This window comes from Hibiscus syriacus, unplaced genomic scaffold, assembly GCF_006381635.1.
Source record: "Hibiscus syriacus cultivar Baekdansim isolate YM2019G1 unplaced genomic scaffold, ASM638163v2 tig00110813_pilon, whole genome shotgun sequence".
Classification (NCBI taxonomy): domain Eukaryota; kingdom Viridiplantae; phylum Streptophyta; class Magnoliopsida; order Malvales; family Malvaceae; genus Hibiscus; species Hibiscus syriacus.
Window position 1 is genome coordinate 1,562,496 of NW_024062871.1, and position 26,988 is coordinate 1,589,483.

The 26,988-nt window shown below is 33.8% G+C and overlaps 1 protein-coding gene across 2 annotated transcripts; it reads left to right on the forward strand.

Annotated features, from left to right (window-relative positions):
• Positions 1-14,596: 14,596 nt before the first annotated feature.
• Positions 14,597-25,905, forward strand: LOC120141758 (probable N-acetyltransferase HLS1). Of its 2 annotated transcripts, XM_039156553.1 has the most exons (4): positions 14,597-14,605; positions 24,411-24,605; positions 24,703-24,878; positions 24,988-25,905. In XM_039156553.1, exons 2-4 carry the CDS (start codon positions 24,423-24,425, stop codon positions 25,850-25,852), a joined length of 1,224 nt encoding a protein of 407 aa, XP_039012484.1. In that variant the 5' UTR covers positions 14,597-14,605; positions 24,411-24,422; the 3' UTR covers positions 25,853-25,905. The 2 variants fall into 2 exon arrangements, with proteins under 2 accessions (XP_039012484.1, XP_039012485.1); XM_039156554.1 differs by lacking the exon at positions 14,597-14,605 and having other exon boundaries at positions 24,245-24,605.
• The last annotated feature ends 1,083 nt before the right edge of the window (positions 25,906-26,988 follow it).

A 26,988-nucleotide genomic window follows, 5' to 3' on the forward strand; every position in this document is an offset into this window, starting at 1 on the left:
CATTCCCAATTCATCAAGCAACCCTTGAAGCCAAATTACCTCCTTCACAGCCTCTGTAACTGCCATATACTCTGCCTCTGTAGTAGACAAAGCCACTATTGACTGTAAGGTGGACTTCCAACTGACTGGTGCTTTTGCAAATGTAAACACATAACCAATAGTTGATCGACGCTTGTCCAAATCACCTGCATAGTTTGAATCACAATACCCAACTACACACTGACCATCTTGTTTGTCATGTTAAAAGACCAAACCAACATCTACGGTGTTCAGAATATACCGCATAATCCATTTCACAGCTTGCCAATGCTCCTTTCCAGGATCATGCATATACCTACTCACAACCCCAACTGCTTGTGAAATATCAGGTCTCGTACACACTATTGCATACATCAAGCTACCAACAACACTTGCATACGAAACCTTTGACATGTATTCCCGTTCTGCATCATCCTTAGGTGACATGGATGCACCGAGCTTGAAATGAGGAGCAAGAGGTGTACTAACTGGTTTTGACTTCTCATTCATGCCAAAACGTTTTAGTACCTTCCTCATATATTCTTTCTGAGACAAACAAAGTCTCCCCAATTTCTTATCCCTTGATATCTCCATGCCTAGAATCTTATTCGCTTCACCAAGATCCTTCATCTCAAACTCCCTGTTCAATTGAGTCTTTAGTTTCGCAATTTCTGTCTGACTCCTGGAAGCTATCAACATATCATCAACATAAAGAAGAAAATATATATAGGATCCGTCTTGTAGCTTGCGTAAATACACACAATGATCATATTTGCTTCTTGTGTACTTATGCCCTATCATAAACTTGTCAAATCGCTTGTACCACTGCCTTGGAGATTGCTTTAATCCGTACAACGATTTTTCTAATTTGCACACCATCTCTTCTTTTTCAGCAACTTTGAATCCATCTGGTTGAGTCATGTAGATTTCCTCATCCAAGTCTCCATGTAAAAATGTAGTTTTTACATCCATCTGAACTAGTTCCAAATCCAACTGTGCTACCAAAGCTAACAAAATTCTTATGGAGGAATGTTTTACAACTGGAGAAAATACTTCATTATAATCAACTCCCTCCGTTTGAGCGTAGTCTTTAGCCATCAATCTTGCTTTGTAGCAGATGTTATTCTTGTCAGGAAATCCATCTTTCTTTGCATATACCCACTTGCACCCAATTGCCTTATTTCCCTTCGGAAGACTAGCTAGTTTCCACGTCTGATTCTTTTGAAGGGATTACATTTCTTCATTCATGGCGATCCTCCACTTTTTATGTTCTGAACTTTGGACTGCTTCATTAAAAGTGGCAGGAACGTCATCAATTGCAATTGGAGATGCAAAAGAGACCATATCAGCATAACGAGCAGGTTGTCTAATGGTCCTCTTTCCCTTTCTGAGTGCAATTGATTTATGTTGTTGTGGAGGTTCTTGGGTCTGAACCTCTTCTTCATCTGACTCTTCTTCTACCATAGGAGAGTCATTATCAGTTTCTTTACTGACTGGGTCAATTCTGCTTCCCTCAAACTCCACCTGTTTGGGAGTTCCATCTGTCTGCTCCAATTTTTCTAAAGTCACCTTTCTCAACATGGTAGATTCATCAAAGGTAACATCCCTGTTAAAGATTATTTTCTTTGTTTCTGGACACCAAAGACGATATTCTTTCACACCATAGGTGATCCCCATAAAGATCGCCTTCTTTGCTCTTGGATCCAGCTTTGACTCCTTAACATGGTAGTATGCAGTGGAACCAAACACATGTAAGGAATCATAATATGTAGTAGGTACTCCAAACCATTTCTCTAATGGTGTTTTACCACCAATAGCAGTCGATGGTAAGCGGTTGACAAGGTGACAAGCATAGACCAAAGCCTCAACCCAAAATTCTTTGCCTAACCCAGCATTAGACAACATACACCAAACCTTCTCCACTAATGTTCGATTCATACGCTCTGTCACCCCATTCTGTTGTGGTGTACTTCTGACAGTGAAATGCCTGACAATACCTTCTTCTTCACAGACTTTCAAAAATGGATCATTTTTGTACTCTCCACCATTGTCTGTACGGAGACGTTTGATTTTTCTGCCTGTTTGAGTCTCCACCATATTTTTCCATTTAAGGAAAAATCCTAGCACCTCATCCTTTGTCTTCATTGTATACACCCAAACTCTTCAGGAAAAATCATGAACAAAGGTGATATAATAGTGTGTTCCTCCCAATGAAGTTGTCTTGGAAGGCCCCCATAAATCTGAATGAACATAATCCAAAATACCTTTAGTATCATGGATTGTTGTTCCAAATTTCACCCTCGTCTTCTTCCCTTTGATGTAATGCTCACAAAAAACTAATTTGCAAGCCCGAGCACCCTTCAATAATCCTTCATCTATCAGCAATTTCAAGGATTTTTTACCAACATGCCCCAAGCGCATATGTCATAACCTGGTTGCTTCTGACTCCTATTCATCAGTAGAAGCTGCCACTGCTGCTGTCCCAACAATTGTACTACCTAGAAAGTAATACACATTGTTTCTTTTCCAGATTCCCTTCATTATCACCAGTGCACCAGAGATAATCCTTATAATCTCATCTTTTGCCCTCACTTCTAAACCTTTTGACTCTAAGGTTCCCACAGAGATGAGATTTCTCATTAAATATGGTACATAATGGACACATGTTAAGGTTCTGATTGATCCATCCTGATTCCTCAAGCGAATTGAACCAATCCCAAGTGTGTCAAGAGGGGAATTATTTGTTGTGTAGACAATTCCACCTTTTAGTTCTTTAAAATCAAAGAACCATTCTCTATTGGGGGTCATATGGTGGCTACAAGCTGAATCTAACAGCCATGAACTGGAACAACTGGTTGATGGCGTAGCAGCGAATGCGAAATCTGAATATGCATCATCATACTTGACCACATTTGATTCTGAGACAGCCTTTCCCCTTTTAGGTTTGCCTTTTGTTATTTAGCCTGGGACATTCTTTCATTCAGTTCCCTTTTTCTCGACAAAAGGCACATTCATCTTTGCTCAATCTGGACTTTGACTTCGATCTCCCTCTCCTTCCTTTGTTCTGACTCTTTGAACAGCCTCTAACAACAAGAGCTTCTGCTTCGACACTTGTGTTTTCTTGTTTGTCTTTCTTTCTCAATTCATAACTATACAAGGCAGCAGTTACTTCACTGAGAGACACATCAATTTTCCCATGAAGTAGAGTAGTTTCAAGATACTCAAACTCATCAGGAAGTGATCCCATCAACATCAGAGCCAGATCTTCATCTTCAAAAGTCACGTCCATATTCATCAGATCAGTCACCAGCTGATTAAAGCTAGTAATGTGATCATTCATAGTGGTACCTGGTACATAGTTGAAGCGAAACAATCTCTTTTTCATGTAGAGCTTGTTCTGACCGTTTTTCTTCAAAAATTTCTCCTCCAGTGCTTTCCACAATTTACTTGCAGAAGTTTCCTTAGAAAATGCATACTTCTGCTCTCTAGAAAAACACGATCGAATAGTACCACATGCCAATCTATTGATCCTCTTCCATTCTTTCTCCTCAACATCATCTGGTTTCTCTCCTTCAATAGCAATGTCTAGACCCTGCTGAAATAGGGCATCTAGAACCTCACTTTGCCGCATGTCGAAATCACCGGTGCCATCAAAAATCTCCACTGCAAATCTAACATTTGTCACAACTGTTGACGACGATGTGGATGTTTTTGTTGCGTCTGCCATTTCTGCTACAAATTCTATTTAATAGCTGTCAATGTGGAATGTCAATTATCCCAAGGAAATTTTTTTTCTGATGTGGAAGATCAGCCTAAGCCGCAACCACAGAGCATACTAAAATAAACCAAGAGCACTGATACCAATTGTTGTGGAATTCGGGTTAATTTCCACCAATAATAACAAATTCACCTTGAAAACTATTATCTAGGTGACTAGTGTGAAAACGATTGTACTAAAAATCACCCCAAGGCAGATTCCCAAGAAAGAGGAGGGGTCACAATGGTCCCTCTTAAAACCCACTTTCCTTAGAAAGAACTACCAAGACAAGTAATTTTAATAGGACAATAATTAACAACAACTATACCCGACAATAGCTATTAAATAGACATAAAGAGAACACCAAAATTTAACGAGGTTATGCCAAAATTATGCCTACCTCCTCGAACACTACTAAAATAATATTTCACTAATAGAGAAAATATTACAAAGAGAGAAAGAGTACAAATAGCCTTTAATAGTGAAGAAGACTTATATTTGTGGGATGTTAAACTAAGGAGGAGGATGGCTCTATTCTGATTTGACGAAGAGAGCGGATGTTGACATGTGGAAAAGAATCTAGCAGACGTTGAACCTCAGCATTCGACAAGGTAGAATAAAAGCACCAAGAGAACAATACAAAGATCCTTCAGTTGATGGATCACGCTCGAGGCGTCACTCTTAATAACTACACAAGAAAATTCCATTTTAATACCAATGACTCAATAAATAAGAATGAATCAATGGGACCGTTGAACGCAATCACACGCCTCACTAAAAATTTTAAATCATTATATATCTTAGAGATGTCTTTTGAATTTTATATTAATAATTCTTTTTGAATTGTCTTCTCTCTAAATTTTAGAAGGTCTCTAACATCAGATCTTATGTTCGCCCTTATCAATAGAGATTATTCTTAATGCGGTGTAATTGATTTTTTTAATATTAGTCCAATGATAAAAACAAAATTTTAAAATTAAAAGAATATAATTTTTTTTTGAATAATCTGAGGATGTTCAAAATTTTACTAATTTATTGATAATGCATACATTTTACAAATATAATTATTTAAATTTAAACTTTTATAAAAAATAATATTTTACTTTTCCACCAAACCAATGTTACTCAATAAATTACTAATAATTAAAAAGATTTAAACATTGATGAAAGAGGTGTGATTTTTTATTTTTTGCTTTGAAAATGTGTGAAAAAAAGGAGGTGAGCTAATTTTGGCTAGATAGTCAAAATTTGATTCCCAACTAAAAGATTTAATGGTAACATCCCATCCCGTTCTTTGGATGGATTTACTGTAAATAATATTGTCCCACGAAAAGAAAATAAAAGAAATACCAGTATAAAGCTTGTAATAGTTAAAACGTAAGAAACAAAAACATGGAGGATTGTGATTTTGCCTCCGTGCTTGTCAGATTACAACTCAAGCGCATGTTCCGACGTGTCGCCATAGCTTGATTATAAGAAAGGTCATTTATACATATTATTTTATATCAGGAATACGTATGCGACTGTTAAAGAGAATCGGAGGACTGGGTCAAAAACGGGAGGTTAGACGGAGGGGACATGGTGCATAATGTTGGGGATTCGGCCGAGCCAGGGCCGCACCCTCGTGTCGGATTCGTGGCATACAAAACCTAACAAATTAACAATTTCAGAGAAATGACAGTTCCTCTCAGCTTGTCTCCCCTCCCCAACTTTCAAAGCTGCACTCCATTTTTAACTATTAAACTTGCCAATTTGTGGTAACTTATTCTAAATGATTTAACTACTTATGATTAAATATTATTGTTTTAAATTTATCAGGTAATTTTAATAGTAAAATGAAACAGTTTTCATTTTAAAGATTTTAGGATTGAGTAGCTATATTTAAGATGCATGTATTATTAATTGATTAAAAAATTCTAAACATATACTAACTTATAATCATACTATATTATTAAAAAATTGTGGCTTTAATAAACAACTTGAAATATTATACTTCATTTAATCTCAAGCTTATTAAATTAAGAATCATATAAAACTACCTTTATAGAAATCACAAAGAGAGTGGAATTAATAATGGAATGAGGTTATTATATACCAGAAAATTGCAATCAATATTATAATTGTTTAAAAAATTACAACATGTATTGGTGTATTCATAAAGGTCAAATGTAGGTCTTTGCAGAGGGTATTAGGGTTAAGCTTAGCTTCCTATATAATACATGTCACCGTCCAAGAACAACATGTAACGAGTAGCAAACAAGGGTTTTACTCTTATTTTATGTCTTTGATTTTAGCTTAATAAATGTAACGAGTATCAAACTATGTCTTCTGTGTAGTCAAATATTTGAAGCTCTCGATGACAAAATACCTAGGCTGGACTAGAGCCAGCCTGAGTAATAAACCTCATTTATATTTTATTATGTGAATAGTCCTTTTCCATATCCTTCTTCCTCGAGCCACACCATCCCAATAACTTACTAAAAGTAAAAAAAAAAATTATGTTTGGTTGTCAACCTTTTTAGCCTAAACTTTCCAACTGTATTAATACATTTTTAATTAATCTTCCCATTAACGAAGCTTGTTATATAATATTTGGATTTCATTAAACAAGACAATTTGGAAGGCAATGGTAAACATGTTGGATACTTGTTAATTTCTCTTTCTAATCCATGCTTGGTCTCCTACAATACACAGGAATATTTTTTCCAAATATTTGACGTTATCATTTCAAAAATACTCTCAAATCTCGTCTCCTTATGCTACCTAACCTGCGATAACAAATTTAAAAAACCTTAAACAAAATAAAAACAAATGTAATTACGAAACACTATGCGATATGGCCTAATATGAGGATTTAATGTTTCAAATCGACCCTACAGTGTTAGTTGTGCTTTGAAGTAGTTAGTCATTAATTAGTGCATGATGAGGTTAAAAGATTCACACGAAGAACAAACTAGGTGACGTACGAGAGGGAACAAGATCCCTACAATTATCATTTCGAGAAACTTGTTGGGTAATTTGTCACTAACTGTTTTATTTATTTTATTCTATTATTTATATCTAGATGAGACATGTTAACATGGTATGTGTCAAGAACTCATATTCTTTCTTGACTCAAACTTCATTAATTATACACACATATATATATAGTTTATTTATCATCATACGTGATTGTGATCATGCAATATCATATTCTTGTATTAGGGTTTGTGTTTGGCTAAAACTTAAAACCCTAGTTATGTACACACATGGCTAGGGATTTCGATCCATTATCGACCTAATCAATCTTTTTTAGGTTTCCAAGTCTTGACCGAGGAACAAAATGTGGAACAAAATGCGAGAATCATGTGTTGTTGTCATGGTTAACATGTTCATAACCTGTGCCTATTTCGGCTTTACGGGTTAAGCATAATTATCGTTAGGTGCGCCAATAATTAAGTATATATGATGTCAGCATATACTATTTAAGATCACAAAACAATTTCTGAACAAGGATAAATAAATCGCGAGTATTAAGCATACCTGTGTAAATAAATTAGACTAAAAATCAACGGCGCAATATGTAATTAATGATTTAATTTGTATATGTGTTCCAGTTTTAATTAATCTATTATTACGAACAACCATCAACAAAATATAATACGAGTTACCACTTGTCTTATAGAATTGAAAAAGTATATTCTAGTGTATAGATAGGACAGAAACTTTATCCACAAGACATGAGAAGTTTATAGGGGAGTTTAAGTTTCTTTATTAGTCCAAAAAGAGTCTAATGTTTTTGGTATGGGAAAGAAGATAATTGTAGTGAATCCTAGATTTTTCTGATATTTGATTATCTAATGTTAAGTATGGATAAACGTGCAATTCCTCTCTATTTATTTCCCACAAATCTTAATTAAAACAAAATAGCATCTACTTAGTAGCAATAATTGCTATCTTACAACTAAAAGAGTCAAAATCAACTCCCAATAATCTCATACCAACTCCACCACCCAACCCACATAGATATTTCAAAAGGACGTCCCATTTGCTACTTCAATAATTTTTTTCTTAATTAATAACTTATATCTCATTTATTATTCAATTAATTCAATTTAAGTATTATAGAGATTCATTATAAAGCGGCCATCCCAATCCAATTCACTCCATTCGTAAACGCTAAGATTCAAATCTCAAACCTTGTTTAAAAAATCTAATATCTTATCACACTAGATAAATTGATTGTTGGTTGTGCTACTTTAATAAATTTAGTAAGGGTTCTATTACTTGAATTCATGCTATGATTTTTATTTCTTTTAATATATTATTTTTATCTTATTAATTGTAATCACCATTTTTATTCCAAAAATATATTTATTATTATAATATTATTATTATTATTATTATAAAAAATCATAAAAAAGAGAAAAGGAGCAATCCCTGAATATCTAGGGCACTCAATGCTCTGATTGTTGAATCGGTTGGTGCCACTATCTCCTTGCCATCTCCATTCCCTACAAATCATAGATGTAACTTATTTTATTTTTTGTTGTAATGGTTTTATAAAACCCAAAGCAAGCAAAAATAGGGTTCCTAATTCGGGGGGAAAATTGTAAAAGGGGGTCCTTCCCCGATTTTATTGAGCAATGAAAAACAAATAATCCCCCCTAATATTTTATTTTGAAACTAAAACAGCAAAGAAAAAAGGGAAGTTTACCTCTCGATTGAACCCATTCGCCAGCGATGGGAGTCATCATCGGCGAATCTGAGCGGTGAGATGAGGCCTGGTGGTAAGGGGAGCATATACTCCAAAATCGGCCTGATCTAATGGTTGCCGGAGGAGATCGAATCTTCGAAACCCGAAAGGTCACCGGTCATTTTCACTGAGTTGGCAGTCGCTTCCTGCAAAATTGTGGCCAGTTTTGGGTTCCTGACGTCGAGGAGAGCCTTCCTGGAAATTTTGGGCTTTAATAGCCACCAGCAATGGTGGTCGACGCGGCAGCCGATGACGGGCGGCGACGGTGCTCGTCCCCAGTTGCTAAAGAGAATGGAGAACATATCGGGAAATGAGATAGAGAATTTCAAACAAAAATGGAAAAAAGGATTTAGCCTATTTATAGGCACATCAAAACGGTGTCGTTTTGGCACCTGTCCGAGCACTTCAAAACAGCGTTGTTTTACTCCCCTCCTGATGTTGTGTGTTTTGGTCCCGGTGGTCTAACCACGCGTGTAACCATCACTGTTTTCTCTCGTGTTCATTTTGGTCCCAATTTCAGCTTATTTCACTTATTTTAAAATATTTTGTCCTTATTATGATATTTACCATTTTTAATGTTTTAATATTAACTTATTGGTTTATTTTCTTTCAGGTCCCTCTACTTTACCTGTGTTTTTGCATTTTGTTCATTGTTCCTTTGTTTCTTGTTATTTCAAATTTGGGATGTTAATTTTATTAGTTTTCATTGTGGTCTTTTCTATGTATTTGTTTTTTTACGAATTTGATGCCATTGTTTATATTATTTTTATTTTGGTCACTAGTTCATGACATTTTATTTATTTATTTTGAATTGCATACTATTTTTTATTCATATTGCATTTTAACCCTTTTAATTTTTATTAATATTCGATCATTTTATGACCTCGCAATGACCTAGCCTAGGGTATGACTTGTGTTATTTATGATCCGGGTAACATTTTAAATATTAACCCCTAATTTTTAATTTTATTCGATTGATTTATTTTCTATTATTTATATTCTTCCCTTTAAATTTCTTTTAAATTTATGTCTTTACTTTTCAACATTTACATTTTAGTCCTCTAAACACTAATTTTTGAATTTTTTGTAATTTCTTTATTTAAGATTTAATTTCTATTTTCTTTTATTTTGGTCCTTTATTTAAGGAAATTTAATTTTAGCTTTATATTTTTAAATTCCTTTTAATTCAGTCCTTGATAGATCACTTGTCTTGTTAGATTTAGTCCTTAAAATCTAAACTCTTTTAATTTTGGTCACTGAACTTTTAATTTAGAAGAATTTTTCTGATTTGGTCTTCGCTTATGCTCGAGGTTCCAAATAAATTATTTGATTCAATAATTGACTAAAATTAATTAGGATTAATATTAGAGCCTCTGTCTGAGGCCTAATTTCACATTTAGTCATTGAATTAGGAAAATTCTTAATTTGGTCTTCGCTTTTGCTCGAGATTCCAATTTAATTATTTGAATTGCATACTTGATTAATATCGAATAGGGTAATGTTTAGAGCTACCATTTTAGGTTTAATTTAAACTTAGTCCTTTAATCTAGGAGAATTTTCGATTTGGTCTTCACTTATGTTTGAGGTTCCATTTTAGTTGTTCAATTCAATAATTTACCAAAAATTATTAGGATTAATATTATAGCCTACACTTTTTAGGTTTAATCCCCTAGATTCTTTAAATCTCATAATTTGACACTTCAGGTTAGGGGAAGCCTTAAGTAACTCACCTAGCATAATTAGGTATAATAAAAAAGTTGTTTGCTTGCATTTGAATTTAAAATACTAAGGCAATATTGATTTACCAAGGAATCAATGGTAAATCTCCCGCAAGTATACTCAGGGGGTGACTACTAGTGATTCCCGAAGTAGGTCGACATCCTTTTTAAGATTTCATCATGATTTCTTAAAATCAAGGCAATGTCCAATTATTGGACATAATAGTTTATCTTCCTTATTCATGCTAGGGGGAGAACAATATTGGCTTAAATAAACGAACGCCCTTTTCAACTGTGCATCCGTAGTGATATTCGATTAAATAAAATTCAAACTGAGAATTTCCAATTTTAAATATAGGGTAATCAACTAGGTACCAATTTCTGTGCGTTATGGGGGTGCTAATCATTCCCCACGAGTAACCGAATCCTGAACTCGATTTCTATTTTTTGCAGACGTAAATTTGGTATTTTTAATAAAATAAAATATTTTATTAAAATTACCTGATTTTTTTGTCTTCCAATCTCACCTTAAAATGATTGGTGACGACTCCTCACATTTCAAAATCTTTTCAAAGAAAAACCCTAAGTCGTACTGGTTTTTCCCCACCCGAGAAAAAAACGGTAACGACAGCTTGACGACTCCACTAGGGATATTTTATTTTCTAACACAACTTCAGAGTCGAGCCACAAGTTGGTTACCCTGTATTTAGGATTTTGGAAATTACGAGTTTGATCTTATTTAATTCACAATTTATTATGTATGTTATTTCAAAAAGAAAAAAATTCTCTGGTTAATTCTTACACTTCTGTGAATATTTAGGATTGTTGCATATCATAGCTCCAAACCTGAGCTCAATCTCGATTTACCTAAGTATGGTGAAATATTACATCTCATGAGGAGAATTGGGCTTTCTCGTGTGGGTCTGAAAAATTACCTCTGGAAAGTATCCTAAGTTACATGTTCGGATATCAGTTTTGAGATACGCTTTTAGCAGTGTGATCCCCTTAGTTGAATCCAATTTACGATTCTATAATGGGCCAGAATTGGTGTCCTTGTTAACCTTAGCAAGTTGTAAGGACAACTTGGGAACCCTTTGCTAGAACCAGACTTCATGTAGAGAATTTAGTAAACCTACCCCGCTAGAGTCATGTGGATAACCTAGGAGAACTAGAACGCATGAAATTAGGACTCTTAATTTCCTTTGTATGATTTATTTTTCATTCTCAGCTTTGAGTCGTATTTAATTATTTTCGCTAAGATTATATTTCTTTGAATAATCATTTTAACTAACTTTATTTGTTTGTCTTATTTCTACTAACTTGATTCCCTTTTGTCTTGTCTTTTGCTTTGTTATATTTTTGCATGAACATGATATATCTTTCAAAGGTATCAATCCCTTGAACAATTTATCTTTTAGAAGGTTCTTGAAAAACAATGCTCACAACAATGTCTTTCATTGGTTTAGATAAAATTTCAAAGATTCTCTACGAAGATCGAGTAACGTCAAGAGATATTCTACCTACTAAAAAGACAAGCCACGCATCTACTTGCTGAGGTAACAAGTTAAACTCATGAAGATTTGACCCTGAAGCCAATAGTTAAAGGTCACAAAACAGCTCGATGAATTTCTGAAAGTAGTAGACGAAGTAGAAGTTTTGAAGGGTTTTAATATACCTAAAAATGATGAAAGGCAATGCAATGCCCAAACGCTCACAGGATTTGAACAACTTGAAGATGGACCAGATTTTCACTTCCCTAGTGTACTGATTTCTCAAGAATTTTTCAATGAACAATTACTTTTTGGAGCAATTCATTTGTTACGTTTGCATCTCGTATTTTGTATTCTCATTTTTAAACTTTTGCGTTCGTATGTACATCTTTGCATTCATATCTATACATTATACATTGCATAATATACATTGCATCTCAACGTGCATTAATCACAGATCCTGGAGTAACTCGCGGAGAATCTTATGATAGAAGTTTTTTAGGTAAATTGAAGTCACCCCATTCATACCTAGAAAAGAATTGAAAGCTATGGACGAGTTGTTAGTATCGTTTAAAGTTCGAGACACATCATTGAGATTTGTGGGTCACCGAAGAGTAAGGTCAAGAATTTGTTTGACCCAGGGACATTGACCTTTAACGTGTAATGATACATTTTGGTGCCAATCAGAAAAAAGTTCTTACATCCACCATGAAGCCTTATTGCACTGGCATTGTCCTATTTGAAAGTGTTTTTGTTATTTCTTTGAATACTCTATAAATAGTTTGATGCTTGAACATATGTCATTTTCTACAGTTATGAGCAATAAATCAAGTTTTAATCTTGTAATTATTTGAATATCAAATGAATTAAAGGTTTATTTACTACTTCATTAATTATAGACTTTTGACAAGTGGCAAGATTAGACCTTCCGTACTCCATCCAAAGCCGAAAAAACCATTACTTGGTTCCTTACCCGAAATAAGATATGCTCACTACCAAAAGACCTAACATAGACATCACCTCCCTTTGAAGCTCTGAAGTCATACCATTATCCTTCCCGAGCCACCAAACTTGTACTTTTATCTTCCCAAATAGAGCTGATCCTTCATTAACACTATTTTTTTCCAAGATAAATGCCTTTAGATTCACTCATTTCCCTTCCTAGACACAGAACCAACATTTATTTCCCAACCTCAATAAAACCTGGAGGCAAAAAGCACAAGATGTCCACGTGTACATGAAACATTCCTACAAGATAAATGAGATGATGTATCAAGGATTGACTTTCTGAAGATAAGCTCGAGTAATTAGGGCATACCAGGAGCAAATTGAAGAAGAAGAAATAAAGATAATAATTTAAATAATTCTATCATGTATTAATTACATTGTTTTCATGTGAATACAAGATAATCCTGAATACTCATCCCCCTAAGGATACCTCTTTTACAAGGACTTCCGTGTATGAGATGAATGTCTTTGTTTCATTTATCACTTCACAAAATATATATATATCATTGTTGTCACCACTTAAGCCTATAATATTTTTCTTCTAATTCAACTCTAACCAATAATCACCCTACACATCAGAGGGGGCAAGGTGAAGGAAATATGCTTGCAAAAATGAAAGCCATCAATCTAGATTTTGTTACAAATACAAATCATGGTGAAATAAAGTGAGAAATAACAAGATACCTCAAGGTGGACCAAATACAAAGCGCTCGAAGATCAAATCAAGTTGACAACACAGAGAGAGAAAAAAAGAAGATATAGCAAAAAGAAAAAAATATAAAATAGAGAAAAGAAATAAATAAGAGAGATAAAAGAAAGCAAGAAAGAAAAAAGAAGAAGAAATAAAATAGATAAAATACTTCAAAATGAGTGGCCCAATAATCTTCAAACCACAAGGTTAATCAAGTACGACTAGTTCGAAGATCCATATTCAATAAGAATATCAAGAATGCGATGGCATAGATAAATAGATATGAACTCTAGGGTGAAAACAAAAAAAATAGGTAGTCTAGAGGGATCCAGGAAAATAAAGAAAAATGAAACAGTTGTAAGCAAATTCAAATCAAGCAAAGTAAGATTAAAGATGTCAACACAAGTCGATCTTTGGTTTGATCACCCTTAAACACTTGTTTGGGCCTATTTATCCTTTTCTTTCATACCCGTGAGCCCTAGCATACGTTATACACTCAAAAAGTCCTTTTTAATCATACATAGATTTTTAAGTGGAGAGACTATCTTTATATTTCATTCCGCCCCTCGGGGTTAATTTTATTTGCAAAAAAAATAGTTTTCTAAAATCTTTAAGATATGATAGGGAAAAATAATGAAAAGAGGGTTCAAGACATAAAATTTTAAATGATGTCTTGAAACCAAAGGAGAATTCAAGTTGAACACATGAAAGGCAGCTCGAATACGAAGATTTTCAACTACTGCACAGAATATAGTCTTATACATCTCATGATAAAGCATTGCATAACACAAAGGCACTCACGAGGGCTGGGAACAAGTGAATGTTTCCATAAGATAAGCATAACAATTATTTTTCATCATCAAGGATACAAGAGTTCAACCACATAAGCTAACATGAACCATATTACCTCCCCAAATTAACCTGAAACAATCTACCTTCCCAAGTTAGCCTAAGCCTTATATCAGCATTAATCTTTATACTTGTCAAATGTATATAATTTTTGAAGGACAAAAAAAGAAGTTGACTTATTTGATATTCAATGAACTCTTGTGTTACAATTTGTTTTGATTGTGAGCCTGAAGAAAATGGAAACATTTTTTAAACTTATTCATCAAACTTTTTTTCCCATTTCTAAAATTGAAAGAGGAAGAAAAATATTTTCAAACAGGATAATCTCAAGTGAAAAAGGTTCTTGAAGCTGGTGAGGCTCATTCTACCTCAATTAGAGAAGAAGAACAAACAATATCAGTGTAATGAAGACATTTCACAAAAGCAAAATAGCCTGAGAGATCAGAATGATTGAAGGATAGAACTTCTAACATTTCCTTATGGCGTTGTTGGTAACCCATTAAGAAAGAGATAATCGCCTTAGTCGAAAAGGGCACATATTTCAGGTCATAGCAAAGATTCAAGACATTTATGTTAGAAGAATTTATCAACTCTTAAGTGTCCATTTGATTGCGACATCTAGAAGAGAAGCCCTTAAACTATTCGGTAACATTTTTGTTCATGGCATATGATTGTTGATTAGTGACACAAGAGTGAGACAATTCGAGATTAAGATTTTGGAACGAAGAGAGCTATGAGTGCCCACATTAGGGCATTACCAAAACCAAATCTCACTAATATAAAAATATTCAAATAAAACATACGTGGTGAATGAGCCTCGCCGTTTGGAGTGCTAAGGGAAGAATGAAGACAATAAAAGTTTACCTTGAAACATTTTTTATAAAACTATTAAATTAGAGCCAGAAAGAGGCATCAAGACCATACGCCTGACTACATGAAGAATTATAAGAGAGTACTTCTTCTAAGACTGTAACGAAGAAACCAAAGAAGACAGAAAATATGCATTTGTAGAAGATAATTATATTACTCCTCAAAAGATACAAGCTTAAGTTGACAAGTTTTCATTGAGGCAAGATTCATTCAATAATGATCAATGGAATGAAGTTTAAGTTTCCCACTTTAAATCCATAAGAATAATTGATGATTAACATTTATGCATACATGAACCTCATGCATTACATTTAGATGCATGTCCATTGTATTTACATTTCATGCATCAAGGCATATTTTACATATTGTTCAAAGAAAAGAAGAGATAGAAGAAAGAGCATAATTCAAGCCTCGAATGGAGGGGATTTTGTTCAAAATGGCTAACCCTCAAGGATCGAAGAGCCCAATCAAGAAGAATCATTACTTTTATGTGGGGCACGTTACCCAAACAATATGATGTCTTCAAATAAATGTTTAAAAAAGCTAAGCTAGATTTTTAGGGATTTCTTGATGTTTTCAAAAGAATTTTTAAAGAATCTAAGTTTAATTTTTAGGGGTTTCTTGATATTTTCAAATGAATGTTTAAAGGAGATAAGCTTAAATTTTAGGGGTTTCTTGATGTTTTCAAATGAATGTTTAAAGAAGTTAAGCATGATTTTCAAGGGTTTTTTGATGTTTTCAAATAAATTTTTAAAGGATATAAGCTTGATTTTCGGGGGTTTCTTAATGTTTACAAATGGATTTTGAAATAAGTTAAGCCTAATTTTAGGGGTTTCTAGATGTTTTCAAATGAATTTATAAAGGAGCTAAGCTTGATTTTTAGGGGTTTTTTTGATGTCTTTAAATGAATTTTTAAAAGAAACTAAGCCTAATTTTTTAGGGGTTTCTTGATGATAACTATAAATAAATTTTTAAAGAAGAAAAGTTTGATTTTCAAGGGTTTCTCGAAGATAAGTCCTTCGGGCCTCATAACATACATTTACATTAATCTTAGGGATGGTAACGGGTCGGGTATTGGTCCCTCCGTCCCCATCCCCGTTTAAAAAACCCGTACTCATCCCCGTTTAAAAAATTACGGGGATTTAAACAGGGATCCCCATCAGGTAATCAGGGAAAACCGCGAGAAAATGGGCATCCACGTTTAGCATAAACATTTATTTAAACGGGTATCGGGTCGGGTATATATATTTAAATTAAATATATAAAATATTATATATATATATATATATATTAATATAAATTAAATTTATTAATATTGTATATATATTATAATAATTATTTTTAATATTTATCGGGTCGGGTAATCGGGTAATCGGGGTGGGGATTACCAAATTCAACCCCGCCCCGTTTAGCATAAACAATTTTTCCTGTCCCCGTTTATCATCCCCAAACCCGACCCGTTTAATTCGGTTTTTAGTTTTCCCCGTCGGGTTCGGGTTTTTTTTCATCTCTAATTATTCTGGTGATTTGTCGTGCAAGAGATGATGAATGCTTCCCGTATCAGTAGTTATGATGTTGAGCCAATGTTGAGTTCATAAGGGGTTTCTATAAATTCTAATTTCACCCATTTTAAAGGTTAAGTTTTATCTGTGCCAAGATTAAAAGTGGATAACCGGGAAGTTCTCTTTCCACTAAATGGGCGATAGAACTTTGAAAAAAAAAACAATACAAAGCTTATAGAGATGAATTCGATGTTAGAAATTGAGCAGACACCTTCAATTCCGGTTATTTCTAAGGTTTCTACTACCATCCTTGGAATGGATGTATCGTAGGACTTGTTAGGGAACACGAATGTTCTGTCAGTTTATACGATGATTAGTTCTAGACAGTAGGGGTGAACAAAAGAACGAGGAACCTTGTTCCAGAATCGAAATCGGCTAAGAACCGTTGGTTCCGAAACCGGTCCCAGCGGTTCCGGGTAGCAAAATAAAGACCCTGTTGACATCGATTCTAGTTTCGGTTCCCAAAATTTTGGAACCGAAATCGGTTGGGTAACCAGCTAAAAGCGGTTCCAATTCTGGGTACCCTAAAACTGAAACCGCAAAACATTATATTGTCCAAAATATTATAGCCCAAATAAACTGAGCTCATACTAAAAAAAATACTTTGAACGTAAAAAGTTAAAAATATAGTGCCAAAAAATTAGAAACCCTAACTCACCCACCTAGCAGTTGTAGTCACTCTTTGTCTCTCATTCTCCCTATCACACGTCTTCATTGATGAAGCACTCAATCACTACATCAATCTCTTGGATTCCATTCAACAAAGTCAGGTATATTATTTTTCCTTTCATTATTTCTTTTTCTTTTTCTTCTTAAATCTTATCATATAATTTATATTAGAATTAGAGATTTTGTTTTTTAGGGTTTGCTTGTTGATTAATTTTTCCTGAAATTCATGTATTTTTTGTATTATTTCTTCTATCACTCTGTACCTATCTCTAATTTGCATCGTTATTATTTAATATTGATGATTGTTTGATGTTATTCGGTATTCAACCTACTCACAGGTGATTATTTTATTTCTTTTTAACTTCAAAAACGTTTTTAGGATGAAAATATTGTGTAATATCTTTTAGTTGTAAACGTACTTGGTTTGGACTTTATGCGTTTTGTGACCTATACTTTTGAATTTGGATTAAACTTGTTGTAATTGATTTCTAACTTTGTGTTTTCGTAATATGTACTTTGGGTTAGTGTTTTTTTTTTTACTATTTAAGTATGAAATAGTGGATAAATTTTGTATAGAAAAGAGTTCTACTTGTGATAAGTAGTAGCATTTTAGTTTAATAAATTAACAGGTTATAAAAGGGCCAATTTTAACGTGGAGGTGGCATACCATCCCACTTAATGTGTAACAATTAACAGGTTGAATGAGAAAGCTGTCAAAATAACAGGGTACCCAGAACCGGTACCGGTACCTACATGTTCCAGTTTCGGATCCCAATTTTTAAGAATCGGTTAAACAGGTTCTGATTCCCATTTTTTATGAACCGGTGCAATAGGTTCCAGTTTCAGTTCCCAAAAAAAATAAGTGGGTACCTGGTGTTGCTCACCCCTACTAGACAGTGGCTATTGATTTTTCGTTAAAAGGTAGCAGTGAGTACACAGTCTCCAGAGCTTGAAATGATAGATTCTCTTTTAAAAACTTTCTGGCAAAAATGAAAACTCTATTGGGTTTCTACACAAGTTAAGGCAGGAGATGCCAAATTTATCAAGGGCCAAAATTTACTGGGGCAAGATGCGTCCGTTCGCAAGTCAAGATTAGAAAAAATGCACTCAGGTGTGACGGATAAGGAAGACAGTCAAACCAGAAAAATAATGAAGACTGCTCTAGCAATGAAGACTGCTTTTCCAACCATTTTCGACAGATCAAAAAAACATGCATTCATACATATTACATGAATTTGCATCTTTGCATCATATATTTTATCATTTCATAAACATAATAAATTTTTATTTACCTCTCAAGAGGATGCCTGTAAAATATATTTTTGAGAAACTATTTTATCCTTCTTAGGATCATAACTATATAAATTCATTTGGGTCATTCTTAGGATTGTTTGTTTAGAATGTTGTTTGACTTATTCTTAGGATTGTCTACCTAGAAACTTTTTCATTGATATCTTTCTTCAACCTAACTTTTTCGTGTAGAGAAGTCAACCATTTACCAGGAAGTGGCTAGATCGCTTCAATGCAAGTGAGCAATATCGTTTCCAGAATTGACCCATCAAAGACAAAAACTTAGCGAAGATAAATAAGCAAAGATTCACTAGACAATAGAATTTACAACAATAAAATGACATCATGCATGCATATTTAGGCATTTGAAAGATAGGAGCATACACATTCATTTTTCATCAAGTTTTGAATATCTGATATGAATTCAAAAAAATAACAAAGATTTCAACAAAGATTCAGTCTACATTTTGACATTTGAAAAAGTGGATCTCAACAAAGAATTAAGGACCTTCAGTTCATTACCCTCTGGGTACCTCAAATACATATCAATGACACATGATGATCTTTTGTAGTCAAAATTCTTCAAAGAGATGATAAACCAAACATTTCTGTTGAAGGGTTCGTAATGAGAATAAATCATCCGATGAGGGAGAAGAAGTTCATAATGAGAAGAACTTATTCAACCTTAACTTGATTTCATCATAAAAAGTAGGTGGATCAAGATTTCCAATAGAAGGGTTCGTAATGAGAAGAACTCATCCGATGAGGGATAATAAGTTCATAAGGAGAAGAATTTATTCAACCTTAGCTCGATTCCATCACAAAAGAAAGTGGATCAACATTTCCAATGGAAAGGTTCGTAATAAGAAGAACTCATCCGAAGAGGGAAAATAATTTCATAATGAGAAGAACTTATTCAACCTTAGCTCGATTCTATTACATAAGGAGTTGGAACAACACCAACCTTTTCTTCATTCCATCATATTAGGAGTTGGAACAACATCGACCTTGGCTCATCCATCGCATAAGGAGGTGGATCAACATCATTACTTTGTTAGAATCCATCACAGAAGGAGTTAGATCAACATTTCTAATGAATAAGTTCCTGAGAAGAACTCGTTCAACATTTCACTCGATTCTATCACAGAAGGAGGTGGATCAACATTTCCAATGGAAGGGTTCATAATGAGAATAACTCATCCGATAAGGGAGAAGAAGTTCATAATGAGAAGAAGTTGTTCAAACATTGACTCATCCACCACATAATGAGTTGGATCAGTGTTACCTTTGCTTGATTCCATCATAAAATAATATGGATCTATGTTCCCAACTAAGAGTTCATCCCATGAGAATTTGTAGCTCAAGAATTTCAGCATTTTAGGCCGGATAAAAATGGTGCTTATTATATTTGTTTCATTCTTGTTCCACAACAATAAGCAGATAGGGGTAGATGTAATCACCATTTTTATCCCAAAAAAATACATTTATTATTATAATATTATTATTATAAAAAATATAAAAAAGAGAAAAGGGGCAATCCCTGAATATCCAGGGCATTCAATGCCCCGACTGTTGAATAGGTTGTTGCCACTCTCTCCCTACCATCTTCATTCCCAACAAATCATAGATGTAGCTTTTTTATTTTTTTTTTGTTATAACTGGGTTCTATAAAACCCAAAATAAGAAACAAATAGGGGGTTTCTTATTTGAAAAAAATATTATAAAAGGGGGTTTTTCCCTCGATTTTTTCGAGCAATGAAAAACAAAGAATCCTCCCCAATATTTTATTTCAAAACTATAACAGAAAAGGAAAATGGGAAGTTTACCTCTCGATTGAACCCATTCACTGGCGACGGGAGCCATCATCAATGAATTTGAGCGGTGAGATGAGGCCTGGTGGTAAGGAGAACAACATACTCTAAACTCAGCTCGATCCAACGGCTGTCGAAGGAGATTGAAGCTTCGAAAGTTGAAAGGTCATCGACCATTTTCACGGAGTTGGGAGCTGTATCTCGTAAAAATGTGGCCAGTTCGGGGTTTTTGACATCGAAAATAGCCTCCTTAGAAATTTTGGGATTCAACAGCCACCGACGACGGTGGTCGATGCGGAAGCCAATGACGGGTGGCGGCGGAGGAGAGAGAATTTCACGCAAAAATGAACAAAAAAGATTTAGTCTATTTATATACACATCAAAACAGTGTCGTTTTAGCACTTGGCCGAGCACCTCAAAACGGTGTCGTTTTGCTCCCCTCCTGATGTTGTGCGTTTTGGTCCTAGTTGTCTAATCATGCGTGCAGCCATCACTGTTTTCTCCCGTGTTTATTTTGGTCCCAATTTTAGCTTATTTCAATCATTTTTAAATATGTTGTCCTTATTCTGATATTTACCAATTTTAATGTTTTAATACTAACTTATTGGTTTATTTTCTTTCAGGTCCATCTACTTTAATCGTATTTTTCCATTTTGGTCAATGTTCCTTTGTTTCTTGTTATTTCAAATTTGTTATGTTAATTTTATTAGTTTTCATAATGGTCGTTTCTATGTATTTGTTTTTATTATGAATATGATGCCATTGTTTATATTATTTTTATTTTGGTCACTAGTTCATGACATTTTTTCTTATTTATTTCAAATTGCATACTATTTTTTTCATATTTCATTTTAACCCTTTTAATTTTTATTAATATTCGATCATTTTACAACCTTGCAACGACCCGCCCTGGGGTATGACTTGCGTTATTTATGGACCGGGTAACATTTTAAATATTAACCCCTAACTTCTAGCTTTATTTGATTGATTTATTTTCTATTATTTACATTTTTGCCCTTTAAATTTTTGTTATTTTAATTTATGCCTTCACTTTTCAACATTTACATTTTAGTCCTTTAAACACTAATTTTTGAATTTTTTGCAATTTCTTAATTTAAGCTTTAATTTATGTTTTCTTTTATTTTGGTCCTTTATTTAAGGAACTTTAATTTCAGCTTTACATTTTTAAATTCCTTTTAATTTAGTCTTTCATAGATCGCCTATCTTGTTGGATTTTTAAATCTAGACTCCTTTAATTTTGGGATTTGGTCTTCGCTTATGCTAGAGGTTTCGAATTAATTATTTGATTCAATAATTGACTAAAATTAATTAGGATTAATATTAGAACCTCCGTCTTAGACCTAATTTCACATTTAGTCCTTAAATTAGGAAAATTCTTAATTTGGTATTCACTTTTGCTCGAGATTCCAATTTAATTATTTGAATTGCATAATTGATTAAAATCGAATAGGGTAATGTTTAGAGCCACCATTTTAGGTTTAATTTAAACTTAGTCATTTAATCTAGGAGAATTTTTGATTTGGTCTTCGCTTATGCTTAAGGTTCCATTTTGGTTGTTCAATTCAATAATTTACCAAAAATGATTAGGATTAGTATTAGAGCCTACACTTTTTAGGTTTAATTCCCTAGATTCTTTAAATCTCATAATTTGACACTTTATGTTAGGGGAATCCTTAATTAACTCACCGAGCATAATTAGGTATAATAAAAAGTTGTTTGCTTGCATTTGAACTTAAAATACTAAGGCAATGTTAATTTACCAAGGAATCAATGGAATATCTCCTGCAAGTATGCTCAGGGGGTGACTACTAGTGATTCCTGAAGTAGGTCGACATCCTTTTCAAGATCGCATCATGATTTCTTAAAATCAAGGCAATATTTGGTTATTAGGCATAATAGTTTATCTTCCGCATTCATGCTAGGTGGTGAACAGTATTGGGTTAAATAAACGAACATCATTTTCAACTGTGCATCCGTAGTGAATTTTCGATTAAATAAAGTTCAAACTCAGAATTTCTAATTTTAAATATAGGGTAATCGACTAGGTACAAATTTTTTTGGTGCTATGGGGGTGCTAATACTTCACCACGCGTAATCGACTCACGAACTCGATTTCTGATTTTTCGCATACCCAAATTTGGTATTTTTTATTAAAAAATAAAATATTTTATTAAAATTACCCTTTTTGGTGTTCCAATAACACCATAAAATGATTGGTGGCGACTCCTCGCACTTCAAAATATTTTCAAAGAAAACCCCCAAGTCGTATAATTTTTTTCCCACCCGAGCGAAAAATGGTGATGACATTAATTGTGATTTTAAATGTCACCATAAGATTCTAAACAATTAACATTCCGATTTATATTCAAAATTTTCCTTATAGATAAAAAACAAAAAAAAAAATTGTGTGAATTCCCAAACTTGGGAAACTCGGTTATATCTTCATTGTTCACACGACTTTTCATTGACTTTCCCTTCATCTTCCTATTGTTGGAAAGTATTTTTTAATTAAATTAATTATAATAAACCCTCCATAATTGTAGGTCATTTTCAATATGTTAATTATTAATTAGCAAATTAATACTATTATTAGTACTTTAATTTGTAGCAATTATGGCACAATAAATAATTAATCATATCTCATCTCCTTTTGATAATCCAATCATTGTCGAAACCGTTGTGGCTGGTGGGCTTCCAATTAAACTCCCTCGCTATCTCATACTCATATCGCTAACATGTAACGCCATTCCACCATCAGCCATGAGGATCCACTTTTGATAAATGTATCGTCTACTTATTTTAAAAAAGTAATTTAAACTTTAATTCAATTATTATTATTATTATTATTAATTATAAATTTAAATATTTTTAAATATATAATTACTTTTAGTTGAAAATTCAAAAAGATTAAAAATACCTTAGACATCATATAAAATTACATATTATTAAATTGAATGTTAAAATGAATAAAACAAAAATGTTTTTAAAATTTACAAAATAGGTTGCTTAATGTCAAGTTCCATCAAAATTATTATGAATATGATATGAGTGCATCATATAATAAATACAGCCGTTCAAAAACAATGACGTGGAAGAAGTCTATGCATTCGGGACCTTAAACGGCATCATGACCGTCACCTTGGGTTGTGATCAAAATGAAATCAAGGATAACAATTTAATTCAATAAAAATACATATTTCTTTTGTAAAATAAGTAGAATCCGAATCTAAAGATTAAGAAAATTTTGTATATAATTTAATAAATATAGTTAAATAAACAAATCTAATTAAATTAAATTTATTTTTAATATATAAAAGAAAAAACTCAGAGAGACAGCGCATCCGTAGCCGCCATTTCCACTTCCATCCCTTTGGTGATGATTAATGATGAAAATCATTACTGTTATATTTTTTACAAATATTTTATTATCCAATTAACTTTTTTTTTAAACCATTATGCTGAAAGAGAAGGAAATAAAAAGCAATGGTATAGATCAATACGCACAGACAAAAAGAAAAGATAGAGACCTTTGAAAGCAATGAATAAATAAAAAGAAAAGCCAGAAGAGGGAAAAACTAGCAAAGGTTTAGGGATTCTAAGAGCGTACAAGTCTTTTCATGTTCTTTTCAATTTTATTGTTTTTTTAAAGCCATCTTCAGACTTCAAACCATAGCAATGAACTTCTAAGAATTCCCTCTTTCAAACCTATGTCAAACAAAGCTCTAGAAAACCCATCTTTCTTTCTCGTATCAAACTCCCAAGCTGTTAGGCTTTTTTTCTCTCTTATTGTTTTGCTTGTTTAATACGTTATTCACCCAATTTTCTAACCTTGAGGAAACTTTGTCCTCACCTATATAAACTCTTCTCTCGTTCCCCATTCATCTCCACTCAAAACAAACCCCTCGTTTGCTTCAGTCCAAGATATTGAATAAAATGATGGGAGACGAGGAGTGTGTTATAGTGGTAAGGGAGTTTGATCCTAGCAAGGATGTAACAGGCGTAGAACAAGTAGAAAAAAGATGCGAAGTTGGTCCCAGCCGCAAACTCTCCCTCTTTACCGACCTCTTAGGTGACCCTATATGCCGGGTCCGCCATTCCCCTGCTTTTCTCATGCTGGTAGTATAGCTACGCACATTATCTTTTTCTCTTTTCTTTCTTTTTTTTTCTCCTTACTCAAATCCAACTCTTTTTGTTGTTCATACGTACTAAACAGGTGGCTGAATTAAGCTCCACCAAAGAAATAGTTGGAATGATCCGAGGTTGCATAAAAACTGTTACTTGTGCGAAGAAACTCTCTCGTAATACTAAAAGCAATGATCCCATTAAACCCCTCCCTGTTTATACTAAACTCGCTTACATTTTGGGCCTCCGAGTTTCTCCTTCTCACAGGTATTTTGCTTTTCCTAAATTTGGCCGACTAATCTGCCTTTTAAATACGTTGAAACGATCGATCAATCAACGGTAATCAAGAATCTTAATTTTGGGTTTTCTTTTTCAGGAGAATGGGAATAGGGTTAAAGCTGGTGCTTAGGATGGAACAGTGGTTTACCCAAAACGGCGCAGAATACTCCTACTTAGCTACTGAAAACGATAACCAGGCATCCGTTAATCTCTTCACCGATAAATGCGGTTATTCCAAGTTCCGTACACCGACCATTTTGGTTAACCCGGTGTTTGCTCATCGACTAACCGTTTCCAACCGAGTCACCCTGATCAAGCTCTCCGTTTCGGACGCCGAGTCGCTGTACCGACGGCGTTTCTCCACCGTTGAGTTCTTCCCTCGCGACATTGATTCGGTGCTTAAGAATAGACTTAACCTGGGAACGTTCTTGGCAGTGCCACGTGGATTTTATACGCAGGAGTCATGGCCCGGTTCGGATAAGTTTTTATCTGACCCGCCAGAGTCGTGGGCGGTATTGAGTGTTTGGAATTGTAAGGACGTGTTCAGGTTGGAAGTTCGTGGCGCGTCGAGGATAAAGAAAACGTTGGCTAGAACGACAAGGGTTGCGGACAAGCTGCTGCCGTTTTTCAGGGTACCGTCGATTCCGGATGTGTTTCGTCCGTTCGGTCTGCACTTTATGTACGGTTTGGGTGGAGAAGGGCCAAGCGCGGCTAAGTTCGTTAAAGCGTTGTGCGCACACGCTCATAACTTGGCGAAAGATGGAGAGTGCAGTGTGGTGGCGATTGAAGTGGCGAGTTGTGAACCGTTGAAAAATGGGGTCCCACATTGGAAAAGATTATCGTGTGACGAAGATTTGTGGTGCATCAAGCGCCTAGGGGAAGACTATAGTGACGGCTCTGTCGGTGACTGGACTAAATCACCCCCTGGACTTTCCATTTTTGTAGACCCCAGAGAATTCTAAAGTTTAACAAATTTAATACTAGTATTACTCTTTTTCTTTCCTTGTTTTTTTTCATTTTTAAGATTTAGACAAAGGAAAGGAAGGGCAAAAAATTGATGTGGCTTTTAAGATCATGTTCCAGACAAACAAAGCCTTGTGTTTTTAAGTGGGTTAGGGAATATTTCCGTTTTTTCCCATAGTTTTTAAGGGTTTTTAATTACAACTTATAATCAAACTAACATTTAAAATACTGTAATATGAATATATTAGTTATATAAAAATTGCAATACATATTTTGCCACACTTTTAGTGTAGGTACATGAAAAATGTTTCATATACTTATGAAAATCAATGAAAACGATTTACGTCAATGGAATGAATATATATATATATATATATATGTTGGTTATTTATTCGATCTTTTATTTATATATATGTATGTTGTTTCAATTGTATTGAGTTTTTTGTGAAAGGGTTGTTAAACCATCAATGTTGGGGAAATGCGATCGTTATCTTTCTCTCTTTTAGAACCACCAATTCCTCTCATTATTGTTTAATTGTCGTCAAATGTTAATTGTCGTTTGTGACAAAATCCGTATGAATATTTATATTTTTTTTCTATTTGGATTGATTATCATGAAACTTTTTCAAATAACAAAATTACATCAAACAATAACATGTAATCAAGAATATCCCTTAGAATATCACAACTCTTTCTTGTAACTAAAAAAGAAATAGAAATAGAAATCCCACCATTTGACTTTGGACCATAATCAATTATTCCCTTGTAGAAACTTTGAACATATGCTTTAGAAAGGGTACCCTACCCCTATATTTATATTCATTAGATTAATTAGGTTCTTAGTATCTTTCTAATTAAGGGTAGGTGGAGGAGAACAAAGGCCGATATGCATAAAAGAATGCAATCTTTGGTGTTGTAGGTGGATTCTTACTCTTGTTTATATATGTAAAAGAGATTGAGGTTGATGATGGGAGCCTTGGCTTTTAGCTGCTGCTTTAGTGTAAGAAGGTTAGATGTGAAATTGAATTTGCTATTGATAGGACAAGATAAGATAGATACGAGTAGTACAAATGATTTTTCGTATTTTTAATTTATTTTCTTTTTCCTTTTTTATTCGAAGTGGTTTTTGTTTAGA